General features: G+C 36.3%; 1 protein-coding gene across 1 annotated transcript in view; it reads right to left on the bottom strand.

Moving 5' to 3' along the window:
• Window positions 1–13,632, bottom strand: part of LOC145246833 (THO complex subunit 5 homolog A-like) — a 61,466-nt gene extending 47,834 nt beyond the window's left edge. The window contains exons 1-3 of the mRNA XM_080108670.1: window positions 13,466–13,632; window positions 4,170–4,319; window positions 1,077–1,190 (exon numbers count right to left, since the gene is read on the bottom strand). Coding sequence (XP_079964796.1) covers window positions 1,077–1,190; window positions 4,170–4,319; window positions 13,466–13,510 — 309 coding nt within the window. The 5' untranslated portion in view covers window positions 13,511–13,632. The remainder of the gene's footprint in view (window positions 1–1,076; window positions 1,191–4,169; window positions 4,320–13,465) is intronic.
• Window positions 13,633–20,241: the final 6,609 nt, after the last annotated feature.

A 20,241-nucleotide genomic window follows, 5' to 3' on the forward strand; every position in this document is an offset into this window, starting at 1 on the left:
CCTGTGGAATTCCCTACGGGTAGCAGTCACAAGGTCGCTGGACCTTGGTAGTCGTTTTAGCGCGGCTCGGCACCCTTTCATGTAGGCAGATTCTCCCCGCGGCCTGCGACGGCTGTCGATAGAAGGGTCGAGAACGAGGTTGGGGAAGGTGGCAGTAACTACGGGGTGCCACGGTTGGTCATCTTGCATATAGTGGCTCAGAAAGGCCAGCCTCTCAGCGTCTCGATGACACTTCAAGTCCGGCATTCCTAAGCCTCCCTAAGTGAATGTTTTGACATGTTGAAAGAAATTAATGGTAAGATGAATAACATCTTGGAATTTGGAATATAGCTATTTTGCCATATGTATGATGCTAATAATTTCTTGCATTGCAAATTCAAAACCCAAACAATAAACGAGATATTCCAAAATTTCATAGCAAATGATATTTTAGATGTTGGTACTGATACAAAATAGGAACCGTGTTATCGTTGGCATATTATGGGTAAGTTATCTAAAATGTTGGAAAGTGCTGAATGAAAGTTTTGTTTTTGAATGAAACAATATGTTTGCTGTTACAAAGAAAATACAATATAAAAATTTAAGAAAATTAAAAGGAAAAAACTAGTCAAGCGAAAAAACAAAAACATAATAAAATTTCATGCATAAACATTTATTTTTTTTTTGATAGCAAACAACTTTTTAAAATTATTTTATTTTTGCCTACTTTTTTTCAACTTTACCTAATATAGGTTACGGCTGGATGGTTAGAGTTAGATTAGGATTCTGTTAAGTTAAAAGTTAGGGTGTTTTGTTTGTAGATAAGTTTCCATTTTTGAGAAAATTTAATATTTGATTCCGAACGACTTTAATAAGTTTCACAAATTTATTAAAATTTCTGCAATATTTTTATCATATTTGCCAATTGTTGCCTGTTACGATTGTCATTGACTAAACGTTTCGGCACCTTCCGATGGGTTACATAACCTGTCCGGAATATGCTGACAATAATGCATTCTGTATAAATGTTTAAACTTCAATTATATTTGAAAACAGCAGGCGTTACTATTTTCAAGCGAGCCATGTAAAATACTCACCTCGTTGGTTGATTCTCGTACTTTTTTGCATCTGATGTGTGCAAGTCTGTTGAGCTTCTTTAAGAGAACAAACCGTAAAACAGCATTACTCTTGTGTTCCTCAATTTCTGCAAGCTGGTTAAGAAAGAGAGAATGGTAAAAGATCATTCAAAATTTATGATGCGGGCAGGGGGGGAAAAACACACAAGTCATGGAGAGGACAATCACAATTTATGGAGAGAGCTGGAGTGGGAGATGACCACATGTTACAAAGAGACCTGGGCTCACCAGAAAATGGGATCACCTATTGACCTCATTTTCCAGTGAGTGAGGAAGAGGATTGTTACCTCCTCTGCATTGGGTTGCAACTGGCGAATACATATCCTCAGTAAAGAGAGGTGACAACCATCTATGAGTTATTTAATACTGAATAAAGTTGCTAATATAATATTGTATGAACGATAATCATTTATATTCAGAGAATAAATTGTACTACTCTTGAAAAACATTACACATAAAAAGAAATTTCACAGAGGGTACCATCATTACTCAAAAACAGGAAAATGGACCCCCCCCCCCAAGAAAAAACCCTTTGATGTTAGTTCCAGAAAACATTACTCTTGACCTTTAGCCACTGCCTTTATAAAAGGAGAAGTAAGGTTTTTTTATTTTTTGAAGAATCAGAGTGAACAATACAGTTGGGGATGAACTTATGAATATTAAGGCATAATGATTAGATCGGGCCTCTCTAACACCCCCACTCATCAAGCCAAAGTAAGGACCGAAATAGAGTGTTGAAAGTCATGTGACCATTTATGCAACCAGGGCATGGACCACTCACCCACCAAGATCCTATTCTAAGACATCATGGATCGCCATGCACGCGCAACAGGGGACTCCACTTTCTGGGGAGTGGGGGAGGAGATTGTTACCTCCTCTGCATCGGGTTAGAATTGGCAAATACATGTCTTCAGTGAAAAGAGGTGACAACTATAAGTTACAGATAGGAAGGGGGGGGGGCAATCACAATTACTAGCAACGGAAAGGGATCACATATTCAATCCTGTAGATCATGCCACCATTCAAATCTCCTAATTTTCAGCAGACTAAGCGAATGCGTGACATTTTCTTCCCCCCTCAACACCAAAATCAGCAGAGTCTGTGCCATTTTTGAAATGACCGTTTCCCTGTTGATTCTGGTATGTTGTTGGTCCTGTGCAGTTCTAGGAGGTCCACCATCTTGCCTTCTCTCTCTGAGTTATGTCTTACCGTCATGGAAGGGAGATAAATATTCAGTATTGTTTTCAACTGAATATAAAAAAAAACATTATTACAACAAAATGTGTCTGTTTGATAGTTTTCCATCCTCCGATGCCTAAAATCTATTTGAATCAACAAATTGAACTATGGAGCTGTAAAGTTTGGGATAAGATCTTCACTACATGTTGAATATAAAGAACCAATTAAAGACATGGTGATGGTAGCACAAGGAAGGACGATGAAGACTATGCAACAAAATAAGAGCATAAGTATGCAGTCACGTGACTGCATACTTATGCCTGACAATGTAAGGATGGATTGAAGTCTTACCATAGTGTTACGCTTGAATATTGTATGAGATATCTTCAAAATTATGCCATAAAATGTTACTCAAAAACTATTTATCTGATGAGGACAAATTTTTTATGTTATCAACACAGCCAGAGATTTTTTTCCCTTGGCACCAAAACCAACAAATTTAAGTTAATTTTTAAAATGGCCTTTTCTCTGTTGATTGTGGTATGTTGCTGGCCCTGTGCAATTCTAGCATGTTCACCCTCTTAGATTTTACCTTTTCTCTTTAAGAGCTTAGTTTATTGCTAATCGTCGAGACACCCCTACCAGGGACTGCTAACGGGGCCGCCCAAATATTGTTTGCAGGCCAGAGTGCTATTCTATTTCAAAAATGTCCTTTTCCCTGTTGACTGCGGCATGTTGCTGGCCTAGGATGTCCAACCTATCAGACTTTGCTTTTTCTCTTTCAAAAAGGATTAGTCTATTGCTACTGGGGAATACCGATGTGGCTGCTCAGGCCAAGGTGCTCTTTCATTTCAAAATTAACCTTTTCTCTGTTGACTGTGGTATGTTGCTGGCCCAGTTCTAGGATATACACCCTCGCAAGCTTTGCCTTCTTCATTTAAGAAAGGGTTAGTTTATTGTTAATTGCCTGAGGCACCCCTACCAAGGAATACCAACAGGCTGCCCAGGTTTTTTTGCAGGCCAGAGTGCTCTTCTACTAGGGTGCTGGCTATTTGATCCCATTTTCCAACCCTTGTGTCACATCTTCCTGCTGTTGGAGGAGGGGGGGAAGGGGGAAATAAAAATTTTTTTGACTGTTATATCAAAGAGCATCAGATCCCTACATCAAATTTGGGAAAAATCAGAAGTTGAAATTCTGTCAAAATTTTGACCATGACTGAATTTTTCAAGGTCATATAGATGCGGCAGATTAATGAGTCTCTATGATGAACAGAACTAACATTATTGCAAAAACTGTGGCTTTCACCTTTTCTACTGGTCATGACCTTTGACCTAGATATCTAAAAATTAAATCAGTTTTAAATTGGACCATAACATTTGATAAAGTTTGGTGACGACTGGTCAAGTGATGATGTAGAAGCCAAACCAATGTTTCTGAACCTTTTACTTTTGTGGATACCTACCAATAGTAGTGATATCCCAAGGAACAACTCTATGAGAAAATATTTTACAATCTTATTTCTCTTTTATAATGCAAGTAATATTTTTCTTTTTATAACCAGTTTAGGTTAAAAATTTTTTCTTAAATTTATTAGGAACTTAAAAAAAAAAAAAAAGATCAGCATATTTTTCTGACAACCAGTTTAAAATCCTTTTTCTAGTTTATTCACAATTCCGTAAGAAAATTAGGTTTGAAAAGAAAAAAAACTGAAAAGTGCACAAGCACAATAATCTCTATTTACTAATATTTCTTGAAAGAACCTTTGACAAACCCTGCACTAAACTGTACACAAACCAACAAACAAACAACGTAATTATAAATTCAACTGAAAGCATAACCTCTTTGGCAGAGGTAAAAATGTGTGTAAAACTCACAGCTTCTTTAGTTTTAAGGGATTTCAATTCTTTAATATTTTGAATCAAGTTGAGAATTTCATTGCAAGAGTCTTTGTAGAGCTGTAAATCATTTTGAGCGTCACGTTGATCGACTTCTTCCTCTTCTGCATAAAAGAGAGAGGTTTTCTCCTGAAAAAAAAAAAAAAAGGGTAGATTAGCGAGAACATAGTGACATTTTATTCAGGTATGTAGTAAGTATGCAGTTTTGCTTTTTAAAACAAATTATTTTTTTAAAATAACATTTTTAAAGTTAAAATTTTCTTGGAAATTGCCTAAATAAAATAGGGCTTTAATTTTTTGTACTTATTTAAAATTACATTGACAAAAAAACAAAAAGATTGCAACTTGGTCGTTTTCAAAATCAATCTCGAACCATCCCCACAAATATTCTGACAATCATTTCATCTCTCTAATCCTTCCCCTCAAGTGGCATTTGGCCTTGATATATAGTGATTCCTTTTTCAATTAAAAAAAAAAAAAAATGATCTTTGTAATGTCTTTATTAGGTATCACAAACACACCAGTTTAGTGCAAAAATGTGGCATTGCTCGGAACTGAATGAGAAACAGTTTTTTTTTGTGTATACTCCATAACATATATGGCACAATCACGTTGACACACCAGTTCTCGCAGATCACCAAAGTTAAGCAACGATGAGCCTGGCCAGTACCAGGTGGGTGACTATTTGGAAAGGCTGAGCACTATACCGTGCAGAGTCATAGATATTTCCAGGTTGGTATCTGGGGCCGCATTTAACTCACAAGGGAAGATACATCTGTGAATTACGACGGAAAGCAACAGGACACTACTGTCTTTACTTGTCTTCCAGGGATTACCATGACTCTACAGTTTAGAGAACCGTGGTTGCCAACGCTGTTAAAACATAAAGGCCGCTGCATGCTATAACAGAAAATGACCTTTGTAATTCTTATTTTTGACAGTGGCCAATCGAAGCTACCCCCTTTATCTCGTTTCACGACTGAATGTTTGAACCATCAGTGCATGGTCCTATAAATTAACCGCTACTCTCAAACAAGATGCATTGTGTAAACCAGGAAACATGTTGAAGTGCGAGGGCAGAAATATTGGTGACGATTACAAATGCCTGTACAACATGTGATGGACATACACGGGAGTGCTCAAGATTTGTGTGTGAGTGTCTTAGTCGTGCCACAGTGAAAATGAGTTTGTACAGTGAAAATGAGTTTGTCCAAGAGCTACAAAAAGATAACGCCAGAAATATATAGACAACAAAATAACATTTACTGGTTACTCAATCCACAATATTGATTTTTATTTTAAGGGCAAAAAAATAAAAAATAAAAACTAATAAAACGTAGAAATGGTGTCAACATAATCTGCGTTGTGGTCATCAGATTATTCACTGACAGCCGCAGTTACCTGTGATGTCAGATTTTCTTCCATGTCTTGATGAAGAGGTTTTGTTCACCTAGAACACCACGGAGATAGCGGCATGTGCAAGGGGGTACAAAGGTGAGCAGAACTTCTATATTAGTCGGTTTGTTTTTGCAGTGGGACGTAGAGATGAAAATCGTCTTCAGCGAGTAATTGCTGAGGTTGTTCTGCTAGTATATCACGTGTTGACAGAGTTGTTTGGGATCATGTCAGGTCACATCGTGTCGATGGAGTTGTTCTGGATCATGTCAATGGAAGCATTTGGTACCATGTTGGGTCGCATCAACAGCATTGTTCATGTTGAGTCGTGTTTGTTGTTCAGTTGATGGTTGTCGCAGTTGTACTGCTGTGTGTGATAACAATATATATATATATATATATACATATTTTGAATTGGGTTCGTCTCTCTCTCTCTTCCCTTGTGAAGTTACATAACAGTGGCCCATAAATAAAAAGTAGAATCGACATTGCGTTATCTAAAAAAAATATAGCATTGTGATGGTTGAAGTGCACTGATATAATAACCGACTGATGAAGATAATCTTCGTCAATAGCAAATGCACAACAGATTCGCTATGCTATGAAAGAAAATCTCTGATGTGCTTTTTTTTTTTTTACACAGGAATCACCACTTATCAAGGCACAGAGGCCACTCGAGGATAAGGGTTAATGGGTATACATTAGTCAATGTGATAAGAGCGTAGTAAACATAAGTAGTGGGAATTTTGTAAATTGGATTACTTAGGGGGATGGTTAATCAAGAATTTGTTTATGTTGGACTTGAAGACATTCAGATTGTAGTCAGCTGGAAAGCAGGCAATCGGAAGAGTTCCACAGGCATGCAGTTCTAAAAAACTTTGTTCATGGAATCTACGTTTAGCTTTAGGCACAGATGAAGAGTGTGGGAAATTATTGATAGTGGTTTCAGCTAGATGAGTGTTTTTCGTGAAAGTTTGGCGAGGAGGAACCATAGATTGAAGCTTAGATGAGCACTTGCCATAAAAATAACAATAAGGCAGAGAGAGGCTTGCAACGTCTCTTCTGTGGGAAAGAGGTTGCAGGGAAGAGAAAAGGGCATCCACCACTAAGCTACAAAGTTTTTGCTGCACAACTTTACACTGATGCATGGCAAAGATCTAAACAGATACTTTGGTGTCGCTGCAAATGAACATTATGTACATGGAGGTTTCTAATTCTTAGTTTTGTCATTTTTTTTGGAGGAGATGTTTCTTAAAGATGTACCCTGTATTGGTAGATAAGGGATGGATAGATAAAAAGGCATTTATTAAAATAAATTTTGGGAAATTTATATTCATTACTCCCATCCCCTTCCTCAATGCTCACGCACTGTGTTTCCCAGAAATCAATGAGGACCCCACCTGTGCACCCCTGCTCGAAGCTCTGAACCCCTTATTAACATTTCTATAATTTTCATACCATAAACTGAGGACCAAGTGCTATATATAGGGAAAATCAGTTATGTGTACTGTTCAGACGACAATTAGAACAAATCTAGGAATCCAATCTAAGGGAAATAATTTCTACATTTTCAGAGAAGAGTTGTTTCCCCTGAACTGTGGAATAGTCTCTGGGATTCTCGTATGTAAACACAAGAACGAGAATATCACAAGAGCGGCACGAGAAGGGCAGTCTGCGATTGGGATAATGGAGGAACGAACATCGTTCTTCATAGCAGAGACATTTCTAATTCAATCTGTTCCCATCTGAGTATATATTTTTATGCAATCGTTATGTTAACATCAATAAATGTTGTTAACCGATAACCATTGTTTTTGTCTCTACATTGATGTGATTACCATGTTTTTTTTTGCTATTATGAAAGATTCAATTTACCCACGTCATAACATGTACCATAGTGCTCTCCAAACTCTCCTTGGAGCACAGGTCAGAGGTACAGAATACATTTGACAACACGATCAAAATCCAATGTTTATGAAGGCGATTTTCATCTCTACATCCCACTGTAAAAACAAACTGACTAATGTAGAGGCTCTGCTCATTTTTGTACCCCCAGCACATGCCGCTTAATATCCATGATGTTCTAGGTGATCAAAAACTCTTCATCAAGATATGGAAGAAAACTTGACCTCACAGGTAACTGCGGCTGTCAGTGAATTATCTGACGACACTGACGATGCAGATTATGCTGACACAATTTCTACATTTTATTAGTTTTCATTTTTTACCTTTTTGCTCTTAAAATAAAAATCGATATTGTGAATTGAGAAATTAATGTTATATTGTCATCTATATATTTTATGGACACACTTATGACTATGCATGTCATGGTTTTTTGTAATCAAACAACTTGTTAAATCAACAAAGTTTTATTTATTTTACATATGATAATCTGACAAGCAAGAGAGTTTGGTAGTGGGGTGTAGCTGGTCGGTAGGACGACGCCAGAAGTGTGTCATTGGCTTCACTCTCTTCTCCCTATCTCATTTTCTTTGTTTCATTGGGAAAAATATTTCTCTACATAAAAGAATTGATTGGAATCTCTTACCGGCACCCTCGAGAAGAACAGAAGCCAAAGAAGAAATATTTGTGAGAGTGCAGACTCTTTTTATGTTGATAGTTGTTAATAGTGTTGGGACGATTCCTAAACTTTTTCTGATTCCAGGAAAATGTTGATTAACGATTCCGATACCAAGTACGATTCCGATTCTCATGGAATTGTTGTTTTGAAATATACCATTATATAATCGAAAGTTTTTGTGTAACGAAAAAATTTGGTACAGCGAAAAAGTGGAAATACAATTAAGGGAATTTCAAAAACGATTTGTTTTTTTTCTGTAAAATATTTCATTGAAGATAAAAGTCAAAACAAATATTTTAACCATGAATTAAACATGCACCATGAAATTAATAACAATCAATTTCAGGAGTTATTTTATTTATTAAAAAATATAAAGAAAAAGTAAGCCATGATTAATTCAACAAAAGTACAATAACATCAAATTTCAAGGGGAATAACATGTTTTGTTTATCGTTTGATATTCGTTTTTTTGTTTTATTTTCTCTTTATCTTCGATAACTCTTTAAAATTTAACATTTTTTTTTTTTGCAGCTTCAATCGCTAACTGATTTTTATTCCACTTTCTAGAATATTCTTATTTCTAAATGAAATTTAAAAATAACTAAATTATTGATTAAATTTTTAGCCTTTGCAAACATACATACGTACATTTAGATATTGGTAGCTTAAATTTTCGACCCAAACCGTTTAAAAAGATTGCCCTATCTCTGAATAGCCTTTATGTAAAATTTCAAATGTTTAGACCAAAAATTGTCTGGAGTAATTTGGTAGAGACCGCAGAGGTCAATTTTTTTTTTTAACTTTGACCACTATTATGACCCCATAACATTTATTGTTTTGGGCTCAAATCAAGTTATTAAGTGAGATCCATGTCCAACGAACCTATATCTAAAATTTCAAGTATTTATACCCCAAATTGGCAGAGGAGTTTGGTAGAGTTCTCAAAAGTCAAATCGTTGAACTTTGACCCCTTAATAGCCAAATTTATGGCCAAAAACGGATTACAAAGATTTTCCCAAATCTGAATACCCTGTATATCAAATTTCGAGTCTGTAGACTGAAAATTGACAGAGTTATTGTGCAGGGAAATGTACACAGGCAGACACACAGGCACTTTCACTGTTATAGATATATAGATTACTAGCATTTCGGCCTGGTGTTGCCCGGGTGTTTGGAGGTGTAGGATGAGCAAAAAAAAAAAAAAAAGCGGTCAAATTTGTTTAACTTTGACCCCTATTATGACCCCTTAACATTTGTTTTGGGCTCAAATCAAGTTATTAAGTTAAATCCATGTACAAGAAACCTATATCTAAAATTTCAAGTGTCTAAACCCAAAATTGTCGGAGGAGTTTGGTAGAGTTCTCAAAGGTCAAATCGTTGAACTTTAACCCCTTACCAGCCAAATTTCTGGCCGAAAACCGATAACATCGATTTTCCCAAATCTCAATACTCCGTATATAAAATTTCGAGTCTGTAGACTAAAAATTTACAGAGTTATTGCGTAGGGAAATGTAGACAGACAGACAGACACGTCCACTTTTATAGATATATAGATATACGGTAAATATAGCGATACGCTACAACAGAACACCCACCACTCTAATTTGTTTTTTTAGGGTTAATCGAGGTCGCTGACAACGAATCTGATAATCAAACCCGTTGCAAATTTACTGTTTGCATGATATTAACCCCTGAACCCAGGGACTATTTTACAGCTTCTGCTTACACTGCACACGAGTGCGTGGTAACATAAACGGCAGCTGTTGAATGTGCCTTCACATAGCTAACTGCCTTTTCACATGGCGTACAAATCTTTTGTGGAACATTTAAAATTATATGAAAAAGAAGAAAAGCACTCCAAGTGGGATGGTGATGTCAGAAAGACATTTTTTGTTTAAAAACCGCTCGTGAAAACTTTGTTTAAAATGCATTAAAAACTACATAAGACAAAAAAATAATCCCCTCAAAAAGTACTAATGTATTTTTTAAAAATTTTGTTACAGACAACTTTTTCTTTGAATTTTAAATTGTCCGCCAATAAAAAAAAAAAAAAAGTTTGAAAATTCTATGTTCTGAAAGACAAAAATGTCCCGACATCCCCCGCCCCCTCCACTTGGAGTGCTTTTCTTCTTTTTCATATAATTTTAAATGTTCCACAAAAGATTCGTATGCCAGGTCAAAAAGGCAGTTTGCTACGTGAAGGCACATTCAACAGCCGTCGTTTATCTTACCGCATGCAGCATAAACGGAAGCTGTAAAATGGCGGAAAATAGTCCCTGGATTCAGGGGTTAATACCATGCAAACGGTAAATTTACAACGAGTTTGATTATCAGATTTGTTGTCAGCAACCTCAATTACCCCTAAAAAACAAATTAGAGTGGTCGGTGTTCTGTTGTAGAGTATCGCTATATTTACCTTATATACTTATCGTCCTTTAATGGTTATTCTTATTCAATTTCTTAATTTACCTCTTTATTTCTATATAAAAAAAAAGTAAATTTTTGGTAATTGTTTATTTCTATTGCTAAATAAAAGTCATTTAGTGAACTTTCGAAATCGCCTCCGCCTTAATGCTATTTCTGACAACCTTTTTATTTTTTGTTAGCGGTTGGGAAACATTTACCTATGCTCACATCACGACTGTGATATCAGGCATCGGTGAATGTCAACCAAGCCCCTAAAGTCCTTTAGTTGAACGGCTCTGAGTGACAAGTTAGTTTGTAAAGTTAGAGTTCAAAAGATTTTTTAAAAAAAGTGTAACTTTTTTCCTTTTTTAATAAATTTTTCATATTTTTTTTTGTTTTTGTTGTGCAAAGAAGTTCCAAAAGAAATGTTTAATTGCTTCATTTGCAGAATATTTTAATGAAATGTAAATTTTTAAAAGAAAAAAAAATTAAATTCACTTACCGCAATTTATTAAACAGATAGCAAAATGATTGTTTTTTTTCTTTTGTAGTTTTCGAAAAACCTTAAGCGGAACCGTCAGTCAGCATAATATGTAGTTCTAACGTTTTTGTTTTGGACATTTTAAACAAGCCGACCGACAGGTAACTAATCATGGGCCTCGAAGTTTCGAAACAGACAACGCTTATGTATATGACGGAATAAGAAAACTCATTAAGATAAAGATTACCTTTAAAGCAGTTAATAAAATTCTTGTACATCATATTAAATATGTTATGAAAAGTTCTATGACGTTTTTATCATCAATTTTTGACAGCATTAATTTCACTTCAAACAAACAGTTCAACTTAAAAAATATAAGAGAACCATAATGAAAGAATCGTAAATCTAAGGTATTTTTTAACGGTGTGATTCCGATTCTGATCCCCCCCCCCAAAAAAAAATACACGATTCTTACGATTAACGATTCCGATTAATCGTCCCACCACCAGTTGTTACGTTCACTTCATTTGATTCGCCGAGCTGATTATAAAAAGTCTGATTGTGCAGAAGGGCACTGTTTTTGGATCAGTCCTGCATTGTATGACAGGAAGACTTGTATCCGTATTAACTTTACCCGATCAACGAGATGCTTATTTCTTATCTACACCATAGGTCACAACAACCATTGTTACAAAGTTTTGTTATGTGGAAACTTTCTCCACTGGAAGGTAGAGGTTAACAAGGATTTTGCAACAATGGTTTGTTGCGACCTGTGACTAGGTAAAAATTGTAGAACCTTGTCAGTCTGGTAATAAGGGTAACGATTCAATTTCCTTCAACTCGAATCCCAAACTGAACAGCGCAACCAGAATTCAGTTCACTCCATCCTTCTTATAATCCAGTTAGCCAATCAAATAAGTTAAACGTAACAACTACCAATATAAAAGGAGTCATCACCCACACAAAAGATTTCTGCTGCCACTCTTCCTGGGAGTCGCAGGTAAGTGCTTCAAGTTTTCTCAATAGTTAAACTACTTTTCAATAGAAATTCCCCACAGTTTTGAATTATATATTTTGATTTATATATTTATATTTAAAATTCTTTGGACTGGAATTCTCTTCCTTTATTTTGACATTCTTATTGTATTATGCTTCGTACTTTTAGCAATTTCAATCCATAGTTATATATTTCTCTTTTTGTTTCTGATCTCGATTCTTCGATTGGAAAACTTTGCAAACTAACTTGTCCCTCATTCATGCAACTAAAGGACTGTAGGGGCTTGGTCGACATTCGCCGATGCCTGATATCACAGTCGTGATTATAGGTAAATGTTTCCCAACCGCTAACAAAAAATAAAAAGGTTGTCAGAAATAGCATTAAGGCGGAGGCGATTTCGAAAGTTCACTAAATGACTTTTATTTAACAATAGAAATAAACAATTACCAAAAATTTACTTTTTTTTATATAGAAATAAAGAGGTAAATTAAGACATTAAATAAAAATAAACATTAAAGGACGATAAGTATATAAAGGTAAATATAGCGATACTCTACAGCAGAACATCGACCACTCTAATTTGTTTTTTTACCGGTTGCATGGTATTAACCCCTGAACCCAAGGTTGAGATCATCGCCAGCAATTCGATTTACATCTGGCTTTGCTCGACTCCGATATTTTTCCGGCATTGTCAGTTACCCATGCATGTCCATTTCCTTTCCTAAATTTATGTTGCATGCGCTATGCAACATAAATTTAGGAAAGGAAATTGACATTTTCTTATTTATCTAGTTAAACTAGCATGGTTATCTGGCGTTGCCTGGGTTAACATGAAGTTCGGTTTGGACACACTTGCTATATTAAGGATATTAAGCAGTTTTCCAGTATTACATGTCAACTCCAACCCCTAACAACAATTTCAAACATAAAAGAACGGATAAAAACACGAAAATATAATCCCCCCCCCCCGCCATTAGCACGCTCCGTATTCTGCATAACTACCCCATTTTTTTTTCGCGGTTTTCAAATCGTAAACTGCTTCGGAGATTTTCTATATAAACCCTATGTAGCGACATTACCGATATCGGTTCTCTCCTAAAGAATCACCCAAACGTGTACGTAAAACACGTAGCAGCGGGAAATCGATTCACGAGAAAGTTGTTTATTAAGTTAACTTTTATTAAATTAAAGAGTTATCATAACCGCCCCCCCCCAAAAAAAAACAAGGAGTTCATAAATAGACAGACACGCAAAAACTACAACTTATATATATATATTTATAGATTACATCGACAAATTCAAAATAAATAGAGGAAGGATATTTTCCCCGTATTGGAAAAATAACACGTTTATTTTTTTTTTTGTTTTATTCTTAAATGTCATAAAGTATTTGTTCTTTTTGTAAATTTACTCACCATTTTCTCTTGAATAATTTTTTTAGCCTCGATCGACTTTTTCATGCTGTATAGAAAAAAACAGCCAAACCTTTTCTCTTTCTCTCCTGATAAATTTTAAAATAAAATAATTCTGAAGAAATTTGCCGGTGTCGGGATTCGACCGGAAGTGACGCCAAACAAACAAATGATATCTAAAATTATCGTTACACCATTATTTCACAATGGTCATCAAACGAATAACAGACACTACCCACGTTAAACAATCGTAAACGTTTAGAAATTTATTCACAAAATCATGAAAATAAATAAATACGGTTAAATAGTAGAATATAGACCTTTAAAAACTTTCACCGGCTTTATTTGTGTATTTCCAAGAACCATAGTAACATTTAATATAAATTGGGTATAAAAATGTTACGTTTCAGCGAAGGAAGAAAATGGCAGACATGGTTGTAAAATACACATAAGCATTGAGAGAATAGAAGAGTCACTAATTAGCATAAAGTTTTGTAAATGAAAAATTAAAAAAAAAAAAAACAACGAAACTTTATAAGAAAATATTTTATATCTAAAATTATATAAGAATATAAAGTTGTTTTCAATAAATGTTCATTTATACAAATTCATGTTTAGTGAGGAAAGTTGGGTTAGTAGTCACAAAGTTTAGAAATGTGTATGTTACTATGTTCAAAATGTGAATATGCATGTGTAAGTAATATATGTATGTATTTGGCACTGTAGCATTGTGTATGTGTGTTGGTTTACCTTGTTTTTGTTATTATGTGTATAGAGGTGAGTAACAATCTGGTTCTGCTTGCTTGACTGCTGTTAATGTATAAGAATGTGTGTGCGAGATGAAGAAAGTTGGTATGTGAGTCACTGAAGAATTTCTTATCGACTTGCCTCTCCTTGGGGAAAGGTGTTGAGCAGGCGCTCTGAAGTCCTTTCATACACGGCCGGCTGGTGAAGTCTCTGTTTTAGCTTTTGGCTGTTTATTTTATAGGAATTTCTAAGTTTGTGTTCGTTTACTACTTGGACATAAACTTGTTATTCTTAGGGTTTGAAACGATTTTCATTGGTTCAAAATACTTTCAGTTAACATGTTCCTGTGAAAACTTATTTACCTTTAGAAGTGATGAAGACAGCGAATCCCAATGAAGCAGAGAAAGGAAGAGAGCACCAATGAAATCTATTTGCTTTTTAGTGTTTGTTGGAATCGTTTCATGATTCAGTTGCCAGAATAGTCAGTGGCCACTCAATGAACGGGCTCTGTACATGTGAAATAGTCTTCATTTTCGTATTATTTGAATTCATTGGACTACTGTTCTCATCTTGAGTGGAATTTTCTCAACGTTTCGGTCAATATAACCTCTGACCTTCTTCAGGTGTATCTTGTAGAACTCGGGAATGTTTCTGTCGAACTTGGAAATTTTGTCTGCATGGACCTGTGGCACAATGGTTAGAGTACTTGGAAAAATCAATTGTAAAAAGTGATATTCTCCTGAAGGTTGAAAGTTCAATCCTCAGTGTGGGTAACCGAAAAATACAATTGCCAATTATTTAGAACCTCTATACAGTCATGGATGACAGAACTAGAGCACGCTACCCCCGTGAAGTAAATAAAGGGTTCCGCTCAAAATTCCATCCAAATTGCCAAGTTCGACAGAAACATTACTGAGTTCAACAAGATACACCTGAAGAAGGTCGGAGGTTATTATGACCTTCACCTTCACCGAGGTGAACAATTTATATGACCTTCACCGAGGTGCGCGACTTGACACACAAACATAAACAGCCTCTAACGTACGCGTCACTGTAACGTCCAATGACAACAACAACAACAACCTTCTCACTCGACCTGCCTTTATACCACTATCTCAATCCCTTCTCTTGCGCATGCGCCTGTAGATTCCTGACAACCTCGAGACTTCCGCTTATAAAAACCCAAGTTTTGTTGTCGCGCATGCCTATACAAGGCACAAACACGAGGGCGTTTGTTGTGTTGGTAAGTACTACAGTTATATGGGCTGAAACGTTGTGAGAATCACACTCAAGAGAACAGTTGTCTGATGAATCCAAATAATGTGAATAACCAATTCTCATCTAAAAAATTCAGAAAAGTCTTCATTTCGTTGGTTTAGTTTATATCCTTTTCACATTGACAGTAAAAGATAAATAAATAATAAACTGATGTAAAAGTTATCTGTTTTCATTCTGTTTACATTTATCTGGCAACTGTGTATCATACTATGTCATATCATCAGGAATAAGTATCTACAATTCACATTCCATGCTAGAGTATCCCCTTACAGATGATGCATGGTAGCCCTGTGTTGCAGGGGTCATCCAGAAGAACTTTAATTTCAATTCACCGCGTAACTGCTTTAGCGGAGTTTCTAAGTTCATATCGGCTTGTTATTATTACATAGAATTGTTAAAATATGTGTATTAGAAGGCAATGTGGGTTATTAGTGTAAGAAGTGGTGTGGAAAATGAACAAAAAATATTTTAAACATTCATCGGTTTTTACACCTTATTTCTTTTTGACAAAGGGATGTTATCCCGAAATATCAAAGACACCAACCATCTCGGTCCCAAAAAACAGTAAGTCCCCATTTATTGATTTTATATGTGATGTTGTATGCGACTTTTAAAAATAAATAGATGTACGGTATTTCACTATTCTACAAAATTTCCACCTGTTTGTTGTCTATTTTTGTTCATTTTCCATACCATTTCTGACACTGGTAACCCACATTGCTGTGGCCTTCTAATACACTTATATTTTATTTACCAGCAATGCTTCAAGCAAACTACCATTCCCAATTATAGAATTGTTATTTTTGGAGTTTGAAACGATTTTTATTGGGTAGAAAATATTTTGAGGTGACACATTCCTGTGAAAACTAACTTACTTTTGAAGTGATGCAGAGAGCAAATCTCAATGAAAGGGAGAAAGAAAAGAAAAAGAGTAGCAATTCAAATCATTTGTCTTTTTAGCATTCATCTGAATTACATCTCGATGTAAAAATCCAACACCAGACTGCCATGAAAGAAGTGAAAAGGGAAAAGAGGAAGGAGTAAGCACAATGAACAAAAAAAAAAAAGAAAAAGAAAGGGAATAGCTTGTATCAGCTCACAAACTTTCCTATGCTGGTTCGTCTTGCACATCAATTTCTAATCTGTTACAGACTTGCTTTGGCAAACATAAATCACATCTGCGCAGTTGAAATCATAATCAGACAACACAACTAATGAGTCATCATTGATGTAAAACTAAACCCATACAAAACAGTGGCATCACAACGATGCCCTGTGATTTGCACCTTGCATGTCGAGTTGGGACAGTACTACTATCAAAGGAAAAAGTAAGGCATCTCTTTCCTTCTGCTACTCTGTAGGAGACCATGGGCAAGGTCGAGTACCTTCTTCAGGTCCCCCCCCCCCCATAACATGAGGTTATGGAAAGCAGGTGACTGATGTAATACGGAAGCAATCAGGAATAATTCTGTTCATGGTTTCGTATTATGTTGTGCTGAGCAGAAGATTCCTTTGGGTACAATGATCAGGACAATCACTCAGTATGGGCACTGCTCAGACAGAAAGAAACTGCAACCTACTGCCTGTACAACTGCAAAGAAATGTATGGCAATAGATCAAACACTTTCGAGAAAACAACGTGAATGGGGTTTGGAATGATGAGCAACAATGAATTCATGAATGCTTTGAGAGGGTGAGAAATAGATGGAGAGTCATAGTCGTCAATGCCTAAACCAAGTCAGCACTTGAATGAATCTAGCTCGAAATGGCATAGCATGTATAAAGAGTGTGACATCATTAGAAGGATTGCGCTATTTCTGTTTACCATGGTTGAGGACATGTTCAGGCAAACAATGATCTTCATCAAAGAAGCAACACTGGTTGAACTCGGTTCAATAAATCCTGGACGCCGTCGGATAGACAAAATGCAATAAATCACTGTAAAATAGAAAGTGTGGATCAAGAAGAAATGCTACCATAAATTTCTTGCTGATAAGTAAGCAGCAAAATTCCACCCCTTCACTGTTGAAGTACCTAGATGCCGGAAAGCTTTCTACTGCTAATAGTTAGACCTTGGAATTCCCTCCCTGTTTCCTGCTTCCCTGTCTGTACTAACCTGCAGAAGTTTAAATGTAATGTGAATAGATGTGCATTTTGAGAATAATTTCGAATAATGTGTATTTCGAGAAATTTTGACGGAAGAGTTTCCTCAGGAGCCAACCTTCACTTTCAACCATGTGTAGGGTAGTGTACACCTGATCACAACTACTAAGTCTATTTGGCATTACAAGCAATGTAACCAGGAAAGGTAACTGACTCTGATGACATTGCAACCAAGGTGTGGTGTTCCTGACTCTGGAATCCTTCTGGTCAACCAAATGATCACAGAAAAGAAAATTCTGGTTGATTGGAACCCCAATGTCACAGTGCCAATATTTAAGAGGAAAAGCAGTCTTGCCAAATGCAGCAATTACTGACCAATTTGATTTCTTTTGTACATTATGAAAATTATTGATTGAATTTTTGATCGCAGAATACGGAAGATTTTCATGATTACACAAAATCAGGTTTTGCTAAGAAGTGCAGTCTAACAGACACCATCCATACTACCTGGCTCTTGATAGATATGTTGCGGGGCAATCAACCCTACAACTAAAAGATGACACAGGCAAGAAAAAGACAAAAAATGACAATGGCAAAGAAGAGAAGACAAACGCAGTAGGTACCATTGTGAACGAATATAAATCCGTTCAGGTTTATTTTTGTTAAGGGAACTGAATGCTGATAGGAGGTCTCAGGCTGAGGGTTGGAGTCCAGTTGGTGTTTGAACTGGCACAGTTACAGGAAACACATGCTTACTTGAGAAGCTGGGCTGCTGGGAATCGAGCGCGTCAACAGTGAGTAGTCGCTGCTGCTGCTACTGGGTTCGGCCGTTGTCGGGGAGGTAGTCTAAACCGTTCTGTGTGGACATGACTGCTGCTGCTGAGTTGGGTTGGGCTGCTGACAGGCTCAACTTCGCCATGTAGCGATTTAGCCACGACTGACTGCTTGTTGAAAAAAACTGCTGTATTTATACTCGTCAGTCAGACATAGTTTTAGACACCGAGGCTTGCAGTAGCGGTCATTTTCGTTCTTAATTTGTGTTTGTTTTTATGTCTTTAAAGTGCTGTAGGGAGTCATCTCTTTGAGCTTTGTATTTGTGTGTATCAATTTGAAGTTGGGAAAGTTGGGAATATTATTCTAGCAGGAATTGTACTATTACAATGTTCATGGAATAATTATTCACGTCGAAGTACTTGTCGAGGGGTCGTCAGCTGTGGTTTTTACGTTTTGAATTGGGATCCTTTTTTGGTGAGCGGTTTCTTTTGGTGGAAACCATGACAGAGAAGTGTGGTGAAATCAAAACTGTTGTGCAAAAAGACCTTCAACCGCATGCATAATCTGCTATCTGCTATGACAATATGATGTCCCTAAGGAATTGGTTAGTTTGGATTTTGACTACTTTATGATATATCGAAGAATCTGGTGTGAACTAACACTGGTATGTCTAAGAACTTCTATATCCCAGTTGGAGTACACTTATGTTCGGCCCTCTCTTTGCTGTTTTTCATTAGATACTATCACCAAAGATTTGCCTTAGCTTCTTGTATGCAGATGATGTTCTGTTCATCTCAAAGAGTAAATCCGACTTGCAGTAACAAATCCAGTCCTGGAAAATCAGATATACCACCATCCAAATTGACAAACAGCATCTTCCACGAACCTATGCCTTCAAATATCTCTGTTCAACACCCAACTGCACACGTCAATATGATATAACTCAAGTGGTGACCCACCACCGTCATCCTCTTTGACCGCAAGATCAGACACTGTTTATAGTTGAAGAACTGCCAGACTATTGTGAGACGCATCACTTTGTACAGCTCTGAGTTCTTCCCAACAAAAAAGGCGGCAAATATTTGCTATTATGGAAACTATAATGCTTTGCTGGATATCTAGAATTACAATTTAACTCTTCCTAAAAAATACTTTGTCTGGGTCAGAATTATTATCAAATGGTTGCCATCTTAAGAAAGCAAGGGACATAACACTGTATTCATCTTACGAGGTTACTTTTTGTGATTGTAACAAAGAGAAGAGCTTGAGATATTTTCCCTAGTAGCATAAAACGAATCAACTAATAATTTGGCACGAAGCTGCTGGGAGCCTTTTCTCACATTATATAAGAAATAGACATCGTTTTTCTGCAATCTTGTAACAGGGTATGGAGGTTGTATGCAATATGTATGTGTACGAAATGACATCACCGTAAGAAAAAAGAAAAAGATTATAAAACAAAAATGTGTGCACAGACTGATGATAACGTTTGAGAGGACAGAGGTCAGATTGAAGGAGTGCAACCACGTTTTATTCAGGAAAGTACGTGGAAATAAATGTTGTTGTTACAAAAAAAAAAATAAAAAGAGTCAGGTTATTAGTTGTCTTATGCTCCTTGTCACATACTCTGCCATAACACGTGGGAATCTGGTTGTCTACATATTAACACATGTGTGAACATGTGTAACGTTCCATCTAGTATTCAATCACTCATCAGTAAAGTAGCATATGAAGATGTTTAGCATTTTAGTTGACACACACTTTTCACATCAAGTAAGCACTACTTAAAGCTACTTGTGGGCGAAATTTACACAAGCTGAACTATTTATACCCATAAACCCAGCAGGAGGCTGACACCTACCAAGAGATTATTTCAA

Source organism: Euprymna scolopes, chromosome 24, assembly GCF_053919585.1.
Source record: "Euprymna scolopes isolate OS-2025 chromosome 24, ASM5391958v1, whole genome shotgun sequence".
NCBI lineage: Eukaryota > Metazoa > Mollusca > Cephalopoda > Sepiida > Sepiolidae > Euprymna > Euprymna scolopes.